The sequence below is a fragment of the Chaetodon trifascialis genome, chromosome 12 (genome assembly GCF_039877785.1).
Source record: "Chaetodon trifascialis isolate fChaTrf1 chromosome 12, fChaTrf1.hap1, whole genome shotgun sequence".
NCBI classification, from domain to species: Eukaryota; Metazoa; Chordata; class Actinopteri; order Chaetodontiformes; family Chaetodontidae; genus Chaetodon; species Chaetodon trifascialis.
This window is the reverse complement of record NC_092067.1, coordinates 13,368,886-13,387,144: the sequence shown is the minus strand read 5'-3', so window position 1 is coordinate 13,387,144 and position 18,259 is coordinate 13,368,886. Positions and strand designations below refer to the sequence as shown.

The 18,259-nt window shown below is 44.1% G+C and overlaps 1 protein-coding gene across 1 annotated transcript in view; it reads left to right on the top strand.

Annotated features, from left to right (window-relative positions):
* Window positions 1–18,259, top strand: part of LOC139340546 (ATP-binding cassette sub-family C member 4-like) — a 34,950-nt gene that overhangs the window by 10,875 nt on the left and 5,816 nt on the right. The window contains exons 20-26 of the mRNA XM_070976432.1: window positions 3,675–3,754; window positions 10,010–10,160; window positions 10,961–11,080; window positions 11,180–11,290; window positions 11,394–11,494; window positions 12,306–12,497; window positions 15,402–15,557. Coding sequence (XP_070832533.1) covers window positions 3,675–3,754; window positions 10,010–10,160; window positions 10,961–11,080; window positions 11,180–11,290; window positions 11,394–11,494; window positions 12,306–12,497; window positions 15,402–15,557 — 911 coding nt within the window. The remainder of the gene's footprint in view (window positions 1–3,674; window positions 3,755–10,009; window positions 10,161–10,960; window positions 11,081–11,179; window positions 11,291–11,393; window positions 11,495–12,305; window positions 12,498–15,401; window positions 15,558–18,259) is intronic.

Here is an 18,259-nt window from a genome sequence, read left to right as displayed (position 1 = left end):
AGCTCTGCGTTTCTTTCTTTTTTTTTTTTTGTTACCCTCCTCACTTTTCTTTCTTTCTTAATGTTTTGCTTCTGTCACTTCCATCACAGCTGCTTCCACAGCCACTACTGTCTTGCAGTAAGTGTGAGTAATTTGTAACCGTGTGTTGTTAAGGATTTGACAACTGTTTACATTTGTAAGTGATAGGTGCGCGGCTGCTGAACAGGCCCAGTGTTTGATAGCTGTCCACAGACTTAAAGGTTACCATTTCAAGCGTCACTGCACAAAGGTCTTATTTGTTATTCTGTGAATGTGGTTTGTGACAATAGAGTACAGCGGTGGTGAATTATGATTGATGGAGAGGCATTGCAGCTCTTCGATATCAGCCACTGAATACCTCTGCGCCATTCAAACCATGTTTCTGTGTTATCTTTGTGCTGTCTGGAAATAGTTGATTTCCAAGTTAGGCCTTTCGGTGATTAAAACCTTTACATATTGTAACAATATTATGTGATATCTAGATGGTGTTGATATCACTGCAGAGTGCCATTTCCTCTGTTATATGAATTTCTATAAATTGTATTCATGTTGCTAAATTTTAGCAGTATGTACAGTTTTATTGCAGCTGTTCATCCAAATGGGATCCAGTTAAAGCAGCACAGACAGCGGTGGATGTGTTGAGCTGATGTTGATCCCTGTAATTTAGTGTCATTGAGTGGGCTAATCCCCTCAGAGACTGCAGGCCAGGGCTTCAGCTCATCAGCACAGTCAAGGAGTGGAGTTTCAGTCAACACACGCACACACACACACGCACAGACACGCATACACTTTTGCCGTCCCCCTTTCACATCGGCATAGTGGGCCATCTCACTGCTAGGTGTCACTCAGTTGCTGTTGACGCAGGGAACATTAGATCTTCTGTAGTCAGTGATGTGAGATTCTAATTGTGTCTACAGAGGCAATGTTTTTAATGTCTGTATTTCAGGTCTGGGATGCAAGAGTGTTAAGAGCGAAGTGGAGGGAGTACTGCAGAGAGGATGATGATATCGAGGTGTGTAAATTGAATGTGGAGATGGAGCCGTGTGTGTGTGTGCAGTATGGCTGATAGGGCTCCCCCTCGCTCGGCACTTCCACTATTTAATTGCATGAAAGGGAAGGAGAGGAGATTGCAGGAGCCTGGCGGTGTGAGCGAAGAGAATGGATTTAGAATGTATTAGTATTGGCAGCAAGGCGCCGGCGGTGGGAGGCTGCCCCAGGCCCCTGGGCCCTTCATGGAAGTGCAGGTGAGCTGTGCCACCTCCAGCCTTGGCAGCCCCCTCCCCAGTATTCCTTCATTATCGCACTTGCCTCACTGAAAGGCCCCTCCGACTGCACTGGGGCCCACACATGGAGTGGCTCTGAGTCGTCGTCTTATCTTGATGTTTACAGGGAACAGCGATTTGCCACACGCCCTGCTCCAGCCGGACCCCACTGTTCCACTTCTTTAAGTGTGATTCGGGGCCCTGCTCACCTAATATCTCCACCTAAGGGGCCACCTTAGTTGGGAGGGCTTGATATTTCCTGAGCCTGAAAAAGTGGTGCAAATCACCCCTGGAGTCTTAAACCATGAGAAATTGTTTGATACTAATGCTGCTGATATCCTGAAACGTCTATACCCCTCTCTACACAATAGGTGATATTGTTGACAACCACCCATAGTGATTGAAGCCATTGTCCCATGCCGATCTTACCTCATAGGCATTTCCATGCAGTGAATGTCTTTGTGTAACTGCATCACTGTAATGTATCCCCTCTATAGTCTGTGCAGGATGGAGAAGGGTCTTTACTTCATCCCCTCTGAAACTCTCTGTTAACTGAGCCGCTTGTCAAACAGCTGATAGCTGACTGATGTTCTCTGCTCTAACACCCTCTAACCATGGTATGATGTAACCCGGAGAAACCTATCCTTTTCTTATTGGCATTGTTTGTCAGATATGCATGAATTTGGGTCATCTATGGCTTAGACAGTAAAATTACATAAAATATTATTGGATCTTCCACAAACACAGTTTGACAAGTACTCCCCCCATTCCCAGACTAAAGCAGCAATATTCTACACTAGTATAGTAGCAGCTTTACCCCCTTGCTTGAACCCTCCCCTCGGGATGTCTGTATGCTAAAGGGGCACTCACACTGTGAATAAGATTAGTCTGCCTCCAAGTGTACAACATGCTTACGCCACTTGACTTTGAATCAGTACTGATTTGGAGCATTGCTGGCTTGTTGCGGGGGAATAATGCTCTGGCTGGGTTTATGCAATGGCTGTTATGGGGAGCCCGGCCTCGTCTGCATGCATGTTTTTAGGCGGGAGCGGCATTTTGGATAAAGCTGTAAGCTGCTTACGGCCGTGGAGAGAGGTGATTACAGGGCCCACCTCCGTAGGACTGACTGGGAGGCTGGGAGGCAACTTTTAGGTCAGTGGTGCCATGGCTCCGCCACGCCTCCAGAGTGCCATACCGCCACATTCTGCCAATGTGCCGCTCAGCTGTTCCCTCCCTCGGTCCTGTACCAAGTCCCACCCTGTTTCACGGCCTATTCTGCGAGCCTAGATAAACTCATCTGCATGCTTGTGTGGTTAGTTTCACTTTATCAGGGGTTGTACCTTAAATATGTGAGTGTTGCTTTATTCATATTCTCCTCAGACAGATAGTATTGTTTGCTTAGTGATGTGTCACCGTGAGAGACAATGGGCTGCTTAAGCACAGAAACATTATGACACTATTTTGGAGGCGCTTTGACAGGGAATATACACCATAGACTACACACAATAGACCCACAGCTTGTTCGTGCCTTTTAACTTGAGCCCAGTTCTAGTAGTGGCAATGCTGGCACTGCTCTGGTACTTTTTGTCTGCCTCTGAGAGTCTGAGGGCTTCCTTCAGGGACAGAGATAGGGAGAGGCTTTCTGTCTTGCCTGCCTTTAGGAAGTGTAGTGTGGGGATTTGCTATCACTGACCCTGCAGTAAACAGCGTCTGAAAGCAGCTGGAGTGTAATCTTATGTGCTGTTGGATCAGAATAGGGGAGCAAAGTTACTAAAAGAGTTACAATAAAGGGCTGCCACAGCACCTGCAGAGCAGCAGCCAAAATAATGAACACCTGAGCAGATTGGAGGCAACTCAATTAACATCACTGACACTGGCAGTCAGAACAAAAAGGCAGGTACGCAGCTTCTGTTGCCCTTTTGTTTCCAAACAAAAGGTTCCCTCACGTATTCAGCCAAGAGTAGGCCGGCCTTTATGAAACGCTAGACAAATAATGATTCATTGTTTAATCTAGATAGGCCTGTGTTTTTTCAAGTTCTTTTCTCGTGAATTGGAAGGGACATGGTAACAGTTGCTCAATAGTCAATAGAGACTTAAGGAAACTGGAAAAAAAATATATTGTTTTTTTATGGGTGCAGAATGGTTTATAGATAAAGAATATCTAACTTTTTTATTTATATCTGCAAATAAGATTACATGATAATGCCCACACTATACAATTACACAGTACATCGCCTTTTTAACCTAATTTTACTATATTGATTCTGATTGCACGAATGACTTGACATCTTTACAACCAATAGCAGAATCCTGTTGTCAATTGTGTGATTCTATCTCACATATATCTACTCTAATGTCATCTAATCTGTTCTCTTTTGTTGTGTTCCTTCCCAGGAAGAATCCTCAACAGGTTTTCGAAGGACATCGGTTACCTGGACTCTCTGCTCCCATGGACGTTTGTGGACGTTATCCAGGTGAGTCTCACCTCGGCAGGTTTGGTCGCTGGCGCTGCTGCATGGGAAGGCCATTTCATGCCTGGCTAAACATGCTTTGTGGTCCGGGTCCCCTAATCTGGAAACAATTACTGTAGGATTACCCGCCAGCGCAGCCCAGCGCCTGCACAGATTTAATAAAAGTGTGCACATAGGCTGAGGGCGTGGCTCCCCCAGTGTGACACAACAGAAGCGGCATCTTCAGAGAATGCGTATGGAGAGTAAGCAAGTGATTGGGAGAGTGAAAGGTACCAAAGAGGAAATAAAGGCCGCAGGATGATGGGTCCGATGTGGAGGAAAACATTGGGGAGGGGGGTGACAAGGATGATGTGTTGAGTGGCAAAGAGAAGAAGTGTGAGCAGCAGGCGTACAATGTGTTTGCAGGAGTGGAGCTGGAAGTGTGGTAGAGGGGGAAGGGGACAGGTCAGTTGGAACAGATCCAGAGTGGGACTTGCCCCTCTCAGCGCAATTCCTCTAATGCTCTACAGTCTTATAGGTCTGGTAGCCAACGGCCACCCTGGTGCATAACCAGGTTGGGTTACCAAATGCCACCCTGCCACCGTGACAGCCATCTCCCACGAAAGCCTGCGGAGATGAGCCAGCTCATGCACCTAGCGCCACAAAGAAGGGAATGTTCGCTGCACAATTCGAGGTAGAGGAGCAGGCGTGGCTCTTTGGTTAGGGCCAAAGAATAGAACAAAGGCGCGCTGAAAACGAATCCCCCATCCACAATGCCTGAGTGATGTTTGTGGCAGATACCCATCTCACAGTAGACAAAAGCCATCTTAAATGCTGAAAGCACAAAAGATCATACGCACAAAAGCTTTTTGTCTGCTATAGTTTCCCTCATTTTGATAATAAGGTGAATAATGGCTTGAGTAAAATAATAACTTTGTAGAAGGCCCATAGGTCCAACTGAAAACAGTGAAAGTAGACTAGGTCATGACAGAAAACAGACTTTGTTGCACATGTGTATTCACTGTACCTCATTTACAATAGCTAGTTTTAACCTGTGTTACAATGAGACACACAACACAGTACTATTTTAACCCTGCCTCTGTGTTGGAGTGAATGGTTACGTTTCATAACTCAAAAGCAAGCTGTCAAAATAGGGCTATAATGTTCCTGCCGCTCTTTTGCTGCAGCAGAAAGTGGGAAGTGATCGTCATAGCAGGCAAAGGTGGCATCCTTTGGACAAAACTCTTTTGTTTGTGCTGCGTTCTGCTCTTGTTTGCAGGTGTCTTTCATGGAGCAGTCTTTAATGCTTTCAGGAAGGAACGTTTTCACTCTTTTTATCAAAGTATTAGCTGCGCAGAAAAGCTGCTGATCCTGACTATTGTTGCTCATTCGTGGAGGGACATTTCCCCATAGTCATTGTTTAAATGGTTGTCAGGGGGGAATAAAGTGAAACTTCATAAACAATGCCCTAACTGGTTTATCTCTCTCTATGGGGAGAGGCCGCTTCTGTGCGGGGATTTGCACCAGAGCCTCCCCCATTATGGTGGAGTAAGCACTTCACAGCCCCTCAGTACTGCCCCCATACCCGCTTAACAAGGGGATTCCCTCAAGCTGGGGGAACCTGGTTACACCCCAGAGCCCGATTTTTTTCACAGGTCTCATTTAGTAGTAATTTAGTGTATTGGGAAATAGGCTCTTTCTCTCCCCTCTTTATGGTCAGGGGACAATAACAGAAATGTCAATTAAAAACACCTCAGGCTTTCGGGACTGTCGGCTTTTGTGTAGACTTGACCTTTAAATCCTGGGTTGCCTCTATTTTCAGAGAGAGAGCAAAGGAGGAGGGCAAGACAATGAGGGGTGAGTACAGGGGTCTTTCAGTGGAGGATTTTGTGTGAAGGCTCTTGACCAAGTCACACCACTAACTGTGGGGTCCACATTCATAGGTCTTCTTAACCATCCACACAAATTCGGTTTGTCAGTGTGTGTTCGCTGAGACACCAGCTGACAGTTACTTTCGTTTAAATGGGACTTAGCCTGGTCTCACCGATGCTAATGGCATAGAAGCATGCATAAACACTGTCTCATAAATTACAGCAGAAACCCAACAGTCATCTGGAGAGAGAGAGAAAATAGTTTGCATGGGGGAGTGCATGTATGCAGACACAAACCCAGCGTAGCACCTCTGAAGACGCATGCAAACACAGAGCAAAGATGGCTATTGTCTAGAAACACTGGCGGGTGGATCGTTGTGTGAGTCTGTATATTGTGGCACATTGTGTGTCAGGCCTTTTCAGTGGCTTTGTGGGATATGAGAACTGCTGACGTAACCGTGAGTGCTGTAGGATGGGATTTCATCGGCTTTCTCTGCTTCTTTACCACGCTGGTGACAGAAGAAGTGAAGAATGCACTGGCTCCAGGCGTTACACAGGTTATCCTGAGAAACAGAAGAGAGGGTCCTGTGTGGAACTATATAGGCTGGGCCATAAATCCCCTTTGAGCATTGTTTTATGACAGTGCCATTGTCTTCCTGCACAAGGTGAGAAAATACAAGTGACACAGAAAGGCGAGGAGTCTTAAGAAGTACTTGTTTTATTCAGCTGTTTGTCAAATTAGTGTAAAAATAGACCAAAAGACAAGAAAACAGCATTGTGTGTGCTTGTGTGTGTGTGCGTGTGTGGGTATGAGTGTTTGCTTATGGTTGTGCTCAACTGGCCACTCAGCAATACCACACACGGTCATTTGATGGCGAGCACTGGCCAGCAAAAGTTTCCAGTGTGTGTATGTGTGGTCTCCCATGATGCTGCGGTGCGGCACCTCAGCTGCACTGACTCAGACATACAGGCCTGGGAACTTACATAACAAAGTCCCAGTCTGATCTTGAATCTCACCTCATGTCAATATTTCTGTGCTTCCTGTGAGAGGCCTTTGTGCGTGTGAGTTGCTGTTTTCATACACATTTGATGATGTTTTTGTGTTGTTTTCAAGCGGAAGAAGAAAAAAGAAAGGAGCAATGACTGAATGAATGAATTTGCTGGACACCAGTGATTTATAGTAGAGAGAGAGAGAGTGAGAGAGACCGCATTTCAAAGCCTTTCTCTTATTTCCAAAATGGGGTTGGAAATCAGCAGCTTGACTGAGCCCAAATAAGTGACTTCTTTTACCTTTTCACAGCACACAAAGGCCTAATCCTAGGACTACTTGAGCCACCAATGTAGACAGCGACTGAGACCACCACAGTATGTGTCAGACCCTCCTCACCACACACAAAACACATTGACTGCAGCTTTATGAAGTGAAAATGGCCCAGAAAGGGAGAATGTGAAGGAGGTGTCCACAGTCATTTCTCCCAGTGAAAGGCAGCAGCATCTGGGCATTTAATGCTAAAATAAAGCCCAAAGACAGAGTAGAATGGATTGGGTCACTTCTATTGTTCCAGAGCCCAAGTGGAACAGCCCTGTTTTGTTTCAGTACCACTGACCCTTGCAAGTTATTGTGCCGCTCCGTCACGGAAAAGTGTGGAGCGAAAAAAAAAAAAAAAAAAGAATTCCAGCGATGACAGAGGACTTCTTTTGAGGAATTCTCTTTACCCTGCTTTCCCCTCATTTCCTGTTTTGTTTGCACTTTCTTTTTCCCAGTGGCAAATATTGCACACTGTCAGTAAATAAAGGGAGGATGAAAAAGGGGTTGTAAAAAGCCTGCTGATTCCTTGTGTCCGGAGGGATGTTTAATTAAAGCCAAGTGTTTATTTTCTGCTGCGGAACAACAGTCGCTATCATTGCCGAACACAAATATAGCAATTAACTTCAATTTTCTACATTTATTTGGACATCAAAGAGCTGATAGAATCATTGAGAAAATAAAGCAATTAGGGTCAGCAGAGATCTCAATGGTCTTTGGACACAGCAGTGGGCCCAGTTTGCTTGAGTGACTGAATCACATGCGTGCGGTAGCTTTCTTTTCTTGCTAAAGAGCAATTAGCGGTAATTCTTTATTTAAACTGTTTGTATACAAAACCTTTCATCCTTTTATCCACTTTTATGTGCAATGGGATGTGGCTTTGGGAGTTTTCTGTTCCTGTGTGGTTTCATAGGAGATATGAATGTGGTCTGAGGGGGTGAGGTGTGTGCTTGTAGGATCACTTATCTGCATCATCTGTGTGTAGTGTGGGTGGGGGCCACCGTGTTCCCGATTCTGACATGATAAGCGCCAGACCACGCAAATGGATCACATCAAACAGGGCCTTGGCGACAGCGGGCCCTGGGGAGCAGGAGGAGGCAAGACTCCTATCTAATGGTTCCTGTTCCTCCTCTGTCCCCTCAGATGACCCCACTGTCAGATAAGCCCGTCTTGGACCTTCGTTGCCCCCTCCCCCCCCGACTGAAATGGGCCCAATTAGATTTTAAAAGAACCGATTGGCAAACATGAATGAGCAGTGCCACTGTGTCACCAATCAGCAGCAGGAGAGTTAAAGAGAAGCGGTCTATATGATAAGACATTTGTTCAGTTAATATTTGATCCCCTCTAGGGAAGGCTGGATAACATACAGTAATGGCTCATGTGCCACCATCTCACTTTGCAGTCTGGTAGCCTTCCATCAAGGCTAAGATTGAAACTTATGTACTGTGAAATTCTCGGGATCAGTTGTGCTCAGTAGCTTTCACTCACTGTTTGATTGTGTGGGCTCCACTACAGCAATGGTTAGACTAGTAATACCCTCTTATCGGAAGTGCAAATGGAATTGAGTAGCTTTTCATCACAAAACTACACTGAAAGTGATCATGCTTAAATGTGTGCTTAAGTGGCAGATAACATCCGTAATTAAGGTGCTAAATTAAATTTTCATCTCTCTGGGCTAGTCTGAGACCACTGAAGGTAACAGTACGATCCTAATCTCCACGTTTTAGGATTCATCTCTTAGGATGTGTCTAATTTCAGGGTGTGAGGTTTCAATTTTATCATCTATGAATCGGATATGAAATATGTAACACAGTATACCTTTCAGTTAAGAAGAAATGCTCTCGCGCATATTCAGTGGTGGAAAAAGTAATCAGATCATTTGCTTAAGTATAAGTATCAATATCCCAAAGTAAACACACTCCATTACAAGTCCTGCTTTCAGGATCCTACTTCTGTAAAAGTGTAGAAGAAAAAGAGTGAAGAGAGAAGTAGAGGCCCTCGTTCTGCACAAAAATCGCCTCTGTGACTGATATTATTATATAAATAGATATATTATACCTTTTTATAATGTTAGGTGTTGTAGTCCAGTAGCTCCCAACCTATGGACTGGGCCCCTGTCAAAGGGTCACATGATAAACCTGAGGTTTATCTTGTTGATGACTGGTGGAGGAAAGAAGTAAAAAACAAAGTTCTTCGTGAAATTTTGCTTTTTTTGAATCTCAAACCATTTCAATGAAACTGTTCAAGAAGTTAAGAAGGGAACTTCTTGTTTGGAACTGGTAACAACTCATAAGAAGTATCAACCAATGCATCACATTGCTCAATCATCAATCATAAGCAATGTGTTGTATTTCATAAACTCGTCCATGTTTTTTGTATGAAGATTCTTTTCTTGAATAGTAACTAGTAAAGAGTGCAAACTGTCAAATAGAACAGTATGGCACTAACCCTGATTCCCACCACAGATGGGCTATGATAAAAGCATTTTATCTTTAACATTAATGATCATAATGATACTTAGTCAGATTCCTACTTCAGTTTCTAGTGTGGGTGCTTTGGTGTTGTCGCACTCATTGCCTCCAATCCTGTTTAGGCAGCTCTGGTATCCTGGTCTCGATGTGTCACAGAGCCATTAACACGGGTGATGAGTCACTGTGTTGTTGAGGGCCTTGTGGTTTGAGTGTGATGTATCAGACACCCACAGTGTGGTTCCCAGAGCCCTCTGCCAGTCACTGTGGCCATGCCTGTTGGCTGGCTGCTCTGCCAGGGAGGCTTACAGGCCAGAAGTGTTGAAGGGAAAGCCCAAGAGAGCCAGGGATATGAGCTGCAGTGGCCAAGTGGTAAATTCTCACCTGCTACTAAGTGAGAATTAGCGCTGTGATCGTTTTCCTTTCATGCTGTGAGTCACATAACCTCAGTCCCACAACCTGCTGTTACCTTACTGTATGTCTGTGATGGTCTCACACAAATACAACTGAAAGAGTTTCTCTTGTGTAGAAATAGGCCTCGCTGCCCTGGTGGTAGCCCACACAGCAGCAGTGAAGCTTTTGACTCTTTTGCTCTTTGGTTAATATTATGCTCACATTGCTCCTTCTGTTCCAGGTATTTCTCCAAGTCATTGGAGTGATTGCAGTAGCTGCCATCATCATCCCCTGGATCCTTGTTTTTGTTGCTCCCCTTCTTGCTGTCTTCCTGTTTCTGCGACACTATTTCCTGCAGACCTCCAGGGACATCAAGCGCCTAGAGTCTACCAGTAATTTTTTTTTTCTTTGGGAGGGGGGCCATGTCCATTTGTGGTAAGAGACAAAAGCAGACTGCAGGAATGCTAATAGACCATTGAAGAAAGCCATGATCATTAGCATAAAGGCTAAAGGTGGCGGCGGCCTATGGCTCAGCCACACGCAGCTTCCTCAAGAGACGGGAGTTCATGACATCATATACAATGGGAAAAATGCCAAGTGGGCATGACTAGGCCAGTGCAGGCTTTAGTTCATCTATTTTATTCTGAGCCGAGAGCCCAAGTGCGCATTGGCCAACAGGTTCCATCATCTTAAAGAACAAACGTTGTATTATAAAGCTGAGAGGAAACATTTAGGTTTTGTCTTTTGGTTTTGTAAGCCCAACAAATAGAAACAAAAGGCCACTCAGTTGCAGTCCGTCCCTAAATCAAAACTGTTTGGCATCAACGACACATGAAATGTTTGTATGACCAAGAACACATACATATTCCACTATTGATTGCCACATCATATTTTCTTTGTGCACATCTTCTGAAAGTCAATATATTGAGTAGAAAACCTCAAAACCTCAAGTGGAGTAGTACTGTTTGGCTCACTTACAAAAGCAGCATATACATAGAAGCAGTCAGTTATGATAGTAGGATAGATGATATCAAATATGTTCTCAAACCATGTTCACAGTTAAAAAAATATGGTTGCAATCCTTAAAACTGTCCTTAGTATAGAATAAGGAATGCATTGATCATTGAAAACTTATGTTTGCTCAAACGCTAACAGACACAGTGTGCATGTATATATATATTTATTTTTTTAGCTCGGAGCCCCGTTTTCTCCCACCTTTCGTCCTCTCTCCAAGGCCTGACCACCATCCGTGCCTTCAAGGTTCAGCAAAGGTTTCAACAAATGTTTGACGAATATCAAAATCTTCACTCCGGTGAGCCTAATAAAAATAAGTCGTTTTTTAATCGTACCCTTTCACATATTTAGGCGTTGGAGATTACGTGTATTATCTAATCTGTGTGTTTGCTAACAGAGGCCTGGTTCTTATTCCTGACCACTTCTCGATGGTTTGCTGTGCGTCTTGATGGAATTTGTTCCGTTTTTGTCACCATTACTGCTTTTGGCTGCCTTTACTTCAGGGATGGTACTGTATGGGCTTTGGATGAAACATGTTGACATGCAAGAAATTATGAGTGAAACCATGGTGATAAACTCATGGATGTGTCTTACTTTTTCTGATATTAAAGGACTGGAACCAGGTGCAGTGGGTCTTGCTCTGTCTTATGCTGTGACGCTTACAGGCATGTTCCAGTGGGGCGTCAGACAGAGTGCAGAGATTGAGAACATGGTGAGAACATTTACATCCACATTCATGATTTCTCCATCTTCTTCTTCAGTCAATTTCAAAGAGTGTCATTGTGCAAAAAAAAAAACAAGAAGAAAAAAAAAAACATGCTACAAACAGCATTAATGATGGCTGATCTACACATGAAGTTCAGTTTACTGACAGGAAGTACTGCACAACCTGTGAACACACTGGTATGATGTCTTGGAAAAAAAATAACCCTGATGATGTCATCAGGGTTATCTCAGCTTGGGTTTGAGATTATAAATTTTAACAGAAAACTTGCCTTACATACTGGTCTTGCTTGGTTTGAACTGGGCATTTAGGAGGCAGGGAGGGTCTAATCAAAGCTACTGTCGAATGGCATTATGGGAAACGTAGGATACAGAATTTTTGGACTCATTCCAGAGGCCGTCATATCTTGGCCCCTTGCCTCACCCTCCGCTATGGTGGCCGCTAAAAAACATGCAAAAAGCGAAAGGCGCCCTCTAGAGCCAGTGTTTGGTTTGTCCATTCTGGGCTACTGTAGAAACATGGTGGTGCAACATGGTGGTCTCTGTGAAAGAGGACCTGCTACCCTTTATTCTAAGGTAACACACACACACAGTTCCTATTTTCAGCTGATTATACACTAATGAAAACATTTCAGATTCAGTCTCTGCCAATAGATCCCCTACATCCTACACACTGAACCTTTTATTGCAATGAAATCCTGCTGTTTTCAGCAAAAGAGCAAAATTCATAGATCACAGACCTGTCAAGCAGCATTAATACCTCTACCTGTTCCATGAAAAAAATGCCTTATTTTTTGCAGATGACATCAGTGGAGAGAGTGGTTGAGTATGCAGAGCTGGAGAGTGAAGCACCCTGGGAGACGGACAAACAGCCTCCGCATGATTGGCCCAAAGCAGGCTCCATCACCTTTGACAGAGTCAACTTCTCTTACAGTGACAGCGAGCCTTTGGTCCTAAAGAACCTGACTGTTGTCTTCACATCCAGAGAAAAGGTTCTTGTCTTTATTCCCACCTGTGCATGCTTAGCGGTGTGCACAGCCCATGACTTAGGTTGACATGCAGCTAGCGTAGGAGGTGTGATGTGATTCTTTTTTATGTGTCATTATATTCAAATCAATTATTAAAGGGACACCATATTGTGCTGCTGAATCTTCAGGACTATACAATTTGCGATTCATGGAATACATATCATGTAATTAAGACTGTTCAAGTGGATCCATTTGTTCCCAATTTGCATTTTGAGCTACCTGACGGTGACAACTGTTTATTCACTATAAGAGAGAGAAGAGGCTGAGGGAGAGGGGCGAGGGAAGAGAGGGGAAAGCAGAGGGAGATGGTTGAGGATGATTGAAATTGTGTTTAATGCAGGGGGTGTATTTTGCATGGCTATGGTTGGCCAGGGCGGCTGATTTCACAATGGATGGGTTGATAAGTGCAGAGGCCCTGGCTCTGACAGCCCATGGGAAGAATCTCTGCCACATGCCATGGGGGTGAAAGGCTTTGTGTATCCTGACAGTTCCCCTGACACCCTTTCACAAGGAAACCTGCACAAACCACCTACAGTACAAGATCCACTCACTCTGACCCTCACTACAGTAGCATACTGTACATAATCATGTAAAACTGCACAGCTCGCTACGACACCACAGTTGACCTTCCATTGTTTGGAGAGAAATAGCTTAGTAAGAGCATATTCCTTATCTCCAGTACGTAGAAAACCAAGATCAATGATGCACTTTTACATTTCGTTATACTGTAGATAAACTGCAACTGCACACTATGGTTTCTCAAATGAACTTTGACATTCTTAAGTGCTTTTTCATCTGAAATAAGATGGAAAGGTAACGTGATAAGCTTCTCTTCTCAGGGTTTGATTAATGAGAGCCGAGGGAAGTGTGACTGATCCATGCAGAACACTGTTTAAAATGCATCATGAGACTGTTCTTTTGATAGTAACAGCCATGGTTGGTCATTTGTTCAAATACCTTAAAATTACCTTTGTTTTAATTCAGTGCCAAACAGGAGGAAGTCTGGTGCTCTTATAGTGCAGCTTGAGGTGGGATGGACTGGGCTCACATCTCGTCTCGTAAATGCATGGTCTTACACTTCAAAACAGTCCCCCGCTAACCTTAACGAAGTGGACGCTATTGGCTAGATTTGACCATAGCTAAGAAAACACGTACATCAGCTCGTCCTCACCGGAAAAACAGCTACATAGGTTGTGAGCGCAAGCAGATTATTGCAACTTGCAGCGCTTTTCAAAACAAATATAGAAAGCGCTTCACAGTCAGAAGAAAACACAAACAACTGAAAGCATGTTCTGAATAAAGTAATAGTTAGTTGACTAGCACAAAGTGAGGCGACCTCTGCCCAGGCGGGATGACCCTTTGTATGTAGCTCCTGTTTAATGGCTTCGTTCTGTATGTCAAGGATTGCAACAGTGCTTTCTCCCACTTCCTCTTTCAAAGCATTCAATGTGTGAAAATCTTTGTTCATAATAAGCACCACATGGGTGGAACTCCTATGTCTGGATCCACAGGTTTGTGTGTCTCAGCTTTTCAGGCACTGTGATTCTGACAGCAGCTTGGTCACATCTGTGCAGCTTTTACAGAGGAGAGGTCTGTTGTAATCTACTGTCACATGTCCTCTTGACCTGAGGTCACAAAGGGTTTGGGGAAAGATTGTTTCCTCTTCTGAAAGGTGTCCTACCAGGGCCAGTTAAAGGCATCCAGTGGTGCATTCCTATGTCCCTCATGTGATAATCACCTGTGTTTTGTGAGGCCCTTCACGTGGAGCTGTTTCATCCCTCTGGACAGCTCTCCCTCAATTTTGTCAGTTAAGATAGCTTAACTGTTGGCTCAGAGAGAGAGCTATTGCATGCGCACTCTTGTGATGTACTTACAGGATGAGATCTAAGCGGTGCCCCTTTCTCTACATCTAATAATGTGTAAGCCCACTTAGATCCTTGGTCATCAAGCTTCGTCCTTTCTACCGTCCACCTAAATAGAAAATAGACAAAGAGGGAGAAAATCCTCATTGTTGCATCCTCGCTGTGTGTTTGCATGGTATGAGGCACACACAGCGGTTCTTTGTTATGCAAGCAGTATTGCTGGTAAACCCCTGGCTAAACAAAAGGTTGCCCATTGGTTGTGTAATGGCATATAACAAGCCTATGTGCTGGCAGGCAGCAGTGTGTGGCACCAGCAGCCCAGCTCAGTGGAACAAATAATGATTTGCCTCGTGCAGCCATCACTGACACCATTTCCATTTGGTTTTAGGCTTTGCACTTGAGTATGCTCAGCATTCAGCCTGAAAAAGTACTGTGAGCAGTTTGGTCAGGTCTGGTTCTTTTTCTGTGCAGGTCCTCTTTAGGTCTCTGTGTGTAACACAGCGGTGCATGTGCATGGCATGATGTGGGTATGCAAGGGTTTTACAGGAGGCACTGGCCAGACCTGCAGGTATTCACACCACAGCAGTGGCAGGGTGACCCCGCTCTTTCACAAGACACAGAGGAAAAACATTTCATCTGACACCATCATCAGGTCTAAGTTTTAATTTGATTAATACTTAATTTGTATGTCAAGCCTTTTAGAGCTGCTTCAGCTATTGGAGAGACAAAAAATACCATACAGGAAGTCCAGTTTGAGTAACAGATCTGTGAATTTGAAGGCTTCTCAGATGCCAAAAAAACTGCAGCCTCTGGATGTTCTCCATCAATCTCTATTTATGTCCATGCAATGCAAGTGGTTCCATTGTAGTAAGCCATACGACATGTTTCCTCAGTGACAAAAGACATTAAGCATTAGTATGATTAATAACCTGAATGAGCATGATAATGTTTAGTCTTTGTTGTGAATTTGGCAGAAATGAAAATACCTCTCATCTCTCCACTGTAGGTCGGCATCGTTGGGCGCACTGGTGCTGGTAAAAGCTCTCTGATCTCTGCCTTGTTCCGGCTGGCAGAACCCGAGGGAAGAATAATGATTGATGGTTTCCTGACGTCTGAGATCGGTCTGCACACCCTGCGCCAGAAAATGTCCATCATCCCACAGGTGTGCTTTTTAAACTGTCCTCAGTCTCAACTGTTGTGTCTTGGCACTTGAAACTACATACAGTAACCAGTGGGTACAGTTGAATTAGATTAGCTTCAGGTGGAACCATATCGTCGCTTTTTAGAACGTCAGTACAGTACACCTTGCAGCATGATATTATTCAGCATTTATTGTTGCACTCTTGGTCCTTTCTAAAACTGCTGGACTTTTGCTTTGAAGGTTTCTGTAAGGTTCTTTGATTCCTCATGATTGAGAAGAAATGTCAGATGAACACTGGAAACAGACACCTTCATGCTTTGGCCCTTTTTTATACGCCTGGCTTTTAAAAAGCTAAAACAAGTGAGGAGAATTACAGTCGTCTCTCAGGGGGTTTCTGAAAGTGAGACAAACGGATGCCTTGAGACAGTTTAACTTTATTTCCGCTTGTTGAAACTGATACGGCATTAAGAAAATGCCAGCCTGCGGGTGAGTGTCAGCAGAGTGGAGGGAGGGGAGAAGACTCCCACGGCCTGTACTGTGAAGAGAGCAGTTCCCCATCCCTGACAGAGGATTAGCCCTCTACCCCCCAAACATGGGAAAGCTGCTTAGAAGAAGTCTCCCCCATCCTCACAGCCAGAGTCCCCCTGTACACCGTCACTTTGCCCAAGTCTCAAACATTTCTAGGGTGCAGCCAAGATGCCCAAAAACAGTTTCATTAATGCTTTTCTGTGGATTTGATAGGTTTCTGGCATCGCTACTACTTCAGATAAAGTTTTACTTCCTAGTCCAAACTAGTTTGAGATGGATGTGATGTGTGTTTGATGTGATTTTGTTTACTCTTTCTGCCTCTCCTAGAGGGAGAGACTTGCACAAAGTGGCAGGTTACGAGTCAGAACTTTAACTGCACGCCCATCTGTATCACATGCTGGATGGCGTTTTCATGATATGAAGTCTCACCAGTATGCAGAAGAGCAGAGTTTCTCTGGAGCGCGCTCTTAGTTTTGCAAACTTACACGCCGAAAAGCCTCTTGGATTTACACAAATTCATCTGAAAGCCTTTTTATTCTCCTGCTAGACGTCAGAGATAAAGAGATGTTCAGTCAGCCTCTCACACAGAAAAAAATCTTGATATAAATTGCTAGTTGCCTTACCTTTTCATGTGGAATTTTGCGCGAGTGTGATATGTATACTATACATTGCCAGTGAGGAGTTTCATTATTTGCCACCCACAGATTTGATTATGATAAGCTTTTATTAGCATATGGCATTAAAAAAGGATCCATTTCAGTTTCTATTGAATTCTCAGGAATGACTTCTGAAAAAAATGAATTCTGTGGCAAACAGAGGGCTTAGAATTGGTGGAGCACATAATCGGTGTATGGAAAGCTGTGCTTGAAAGCAGTTTTTCCCAACCTAACACTGAATCCTCAATTAAAGTGTGTCACAAAACTAGTTTGAATTGGGACTTCAGCTGGCTTAATGACAAGGCGGTATTTTGGTGACAGAGGGAAAAGCTCATTGGAAGTAAAGAGGTGGAACATTTTCTAGGGCACAGGTAGCAGGAATGAACTCCTGAAAGCGTTATTTTTCTGGATGAAAATTGAACAGTTAGTCCTGAATCTTCTGACCTACATGACGGTGTGTTGAAGCATGATTTTGTGTTTGAGGGGTGTGTGCTGTATGTGTACACTGTACATCTGTGTGCTTACACACATGAGTGCATGCCTGTGTTGCTGTCACTTGGAAGCTGACCTGTAAGAGAGAAATGAAGGCGTGAGTCACATTCAGACTGCAGGACACTTATAGACCCATTGTGTATTTTACTCTCGCTCCTGGTCTAATCTGACAGTTGCTAGGTGAACATTTCCTATCTTGATTCGAGGTTAGATTCATATCTTGAGTAAGTTGGAGTTATCGCATCGCCTGGACTGTGAAGAGGACACAGCCCATCAGTTTTTGTTATGGACAGCTGCTTGCTGCTCTGCGTCACCTCTTTTGCTCTGATTATCTCTCATTAAAGCTTTAATGTGCTCGTTATGACCTTTGAAGTGTTATGAATTCAGGAAGGCAGCTGTATTTGTTCGCTGATGAAACAATGTGCAAATGATGCAACATGCAGAGCTTATCTAGAGCAGCTCTGCACTGGGAGAGGCAAGATGGTCTCTGTATGACGTCCTGGGGGAGTCCTAGTAAGTGTTCAGTAAATCACTTCAACATCGCAGCAGGATTTATGAATAAATATCTGACCTGTCATGGCTAGATGCCGGCTTGCTCCCGTTTATCAGGTTTACCACAAACAGAGTGGCATGTTGGAAGAGTGCCTGTGGACTTGCGGGCTCGTTCCTCTGCACTGTAATAAAGGGCTTTATTTACTCTCTTAAAGATGGCTGTGCGGCTGAACCTTGATACAGGTGTGTGGCTCACCGTAAATACATATCTCGGACATCCTAGCTGTCTGAGATCTGAGGCAGTCCATTCATGAGGGTAGTCAACTGATGCGATAACCCCTCTTGACGGATGCTTGTGCGTTTGACAGAGTAAAGCTGTTACTTTTGCCAGACATTTTGAGATTATCACTTCTAACACAGCTACTGTATGAAATTCTTTGTATGGTAACAGTGACTAGATGGCCCTTTTTTGTGTCATATTATATATTTAGACAACCTAGCACAGCTCTGGTTTTCCAAGTAAAAAGATCAACTTATTGAAGCATAGTTGGCCAG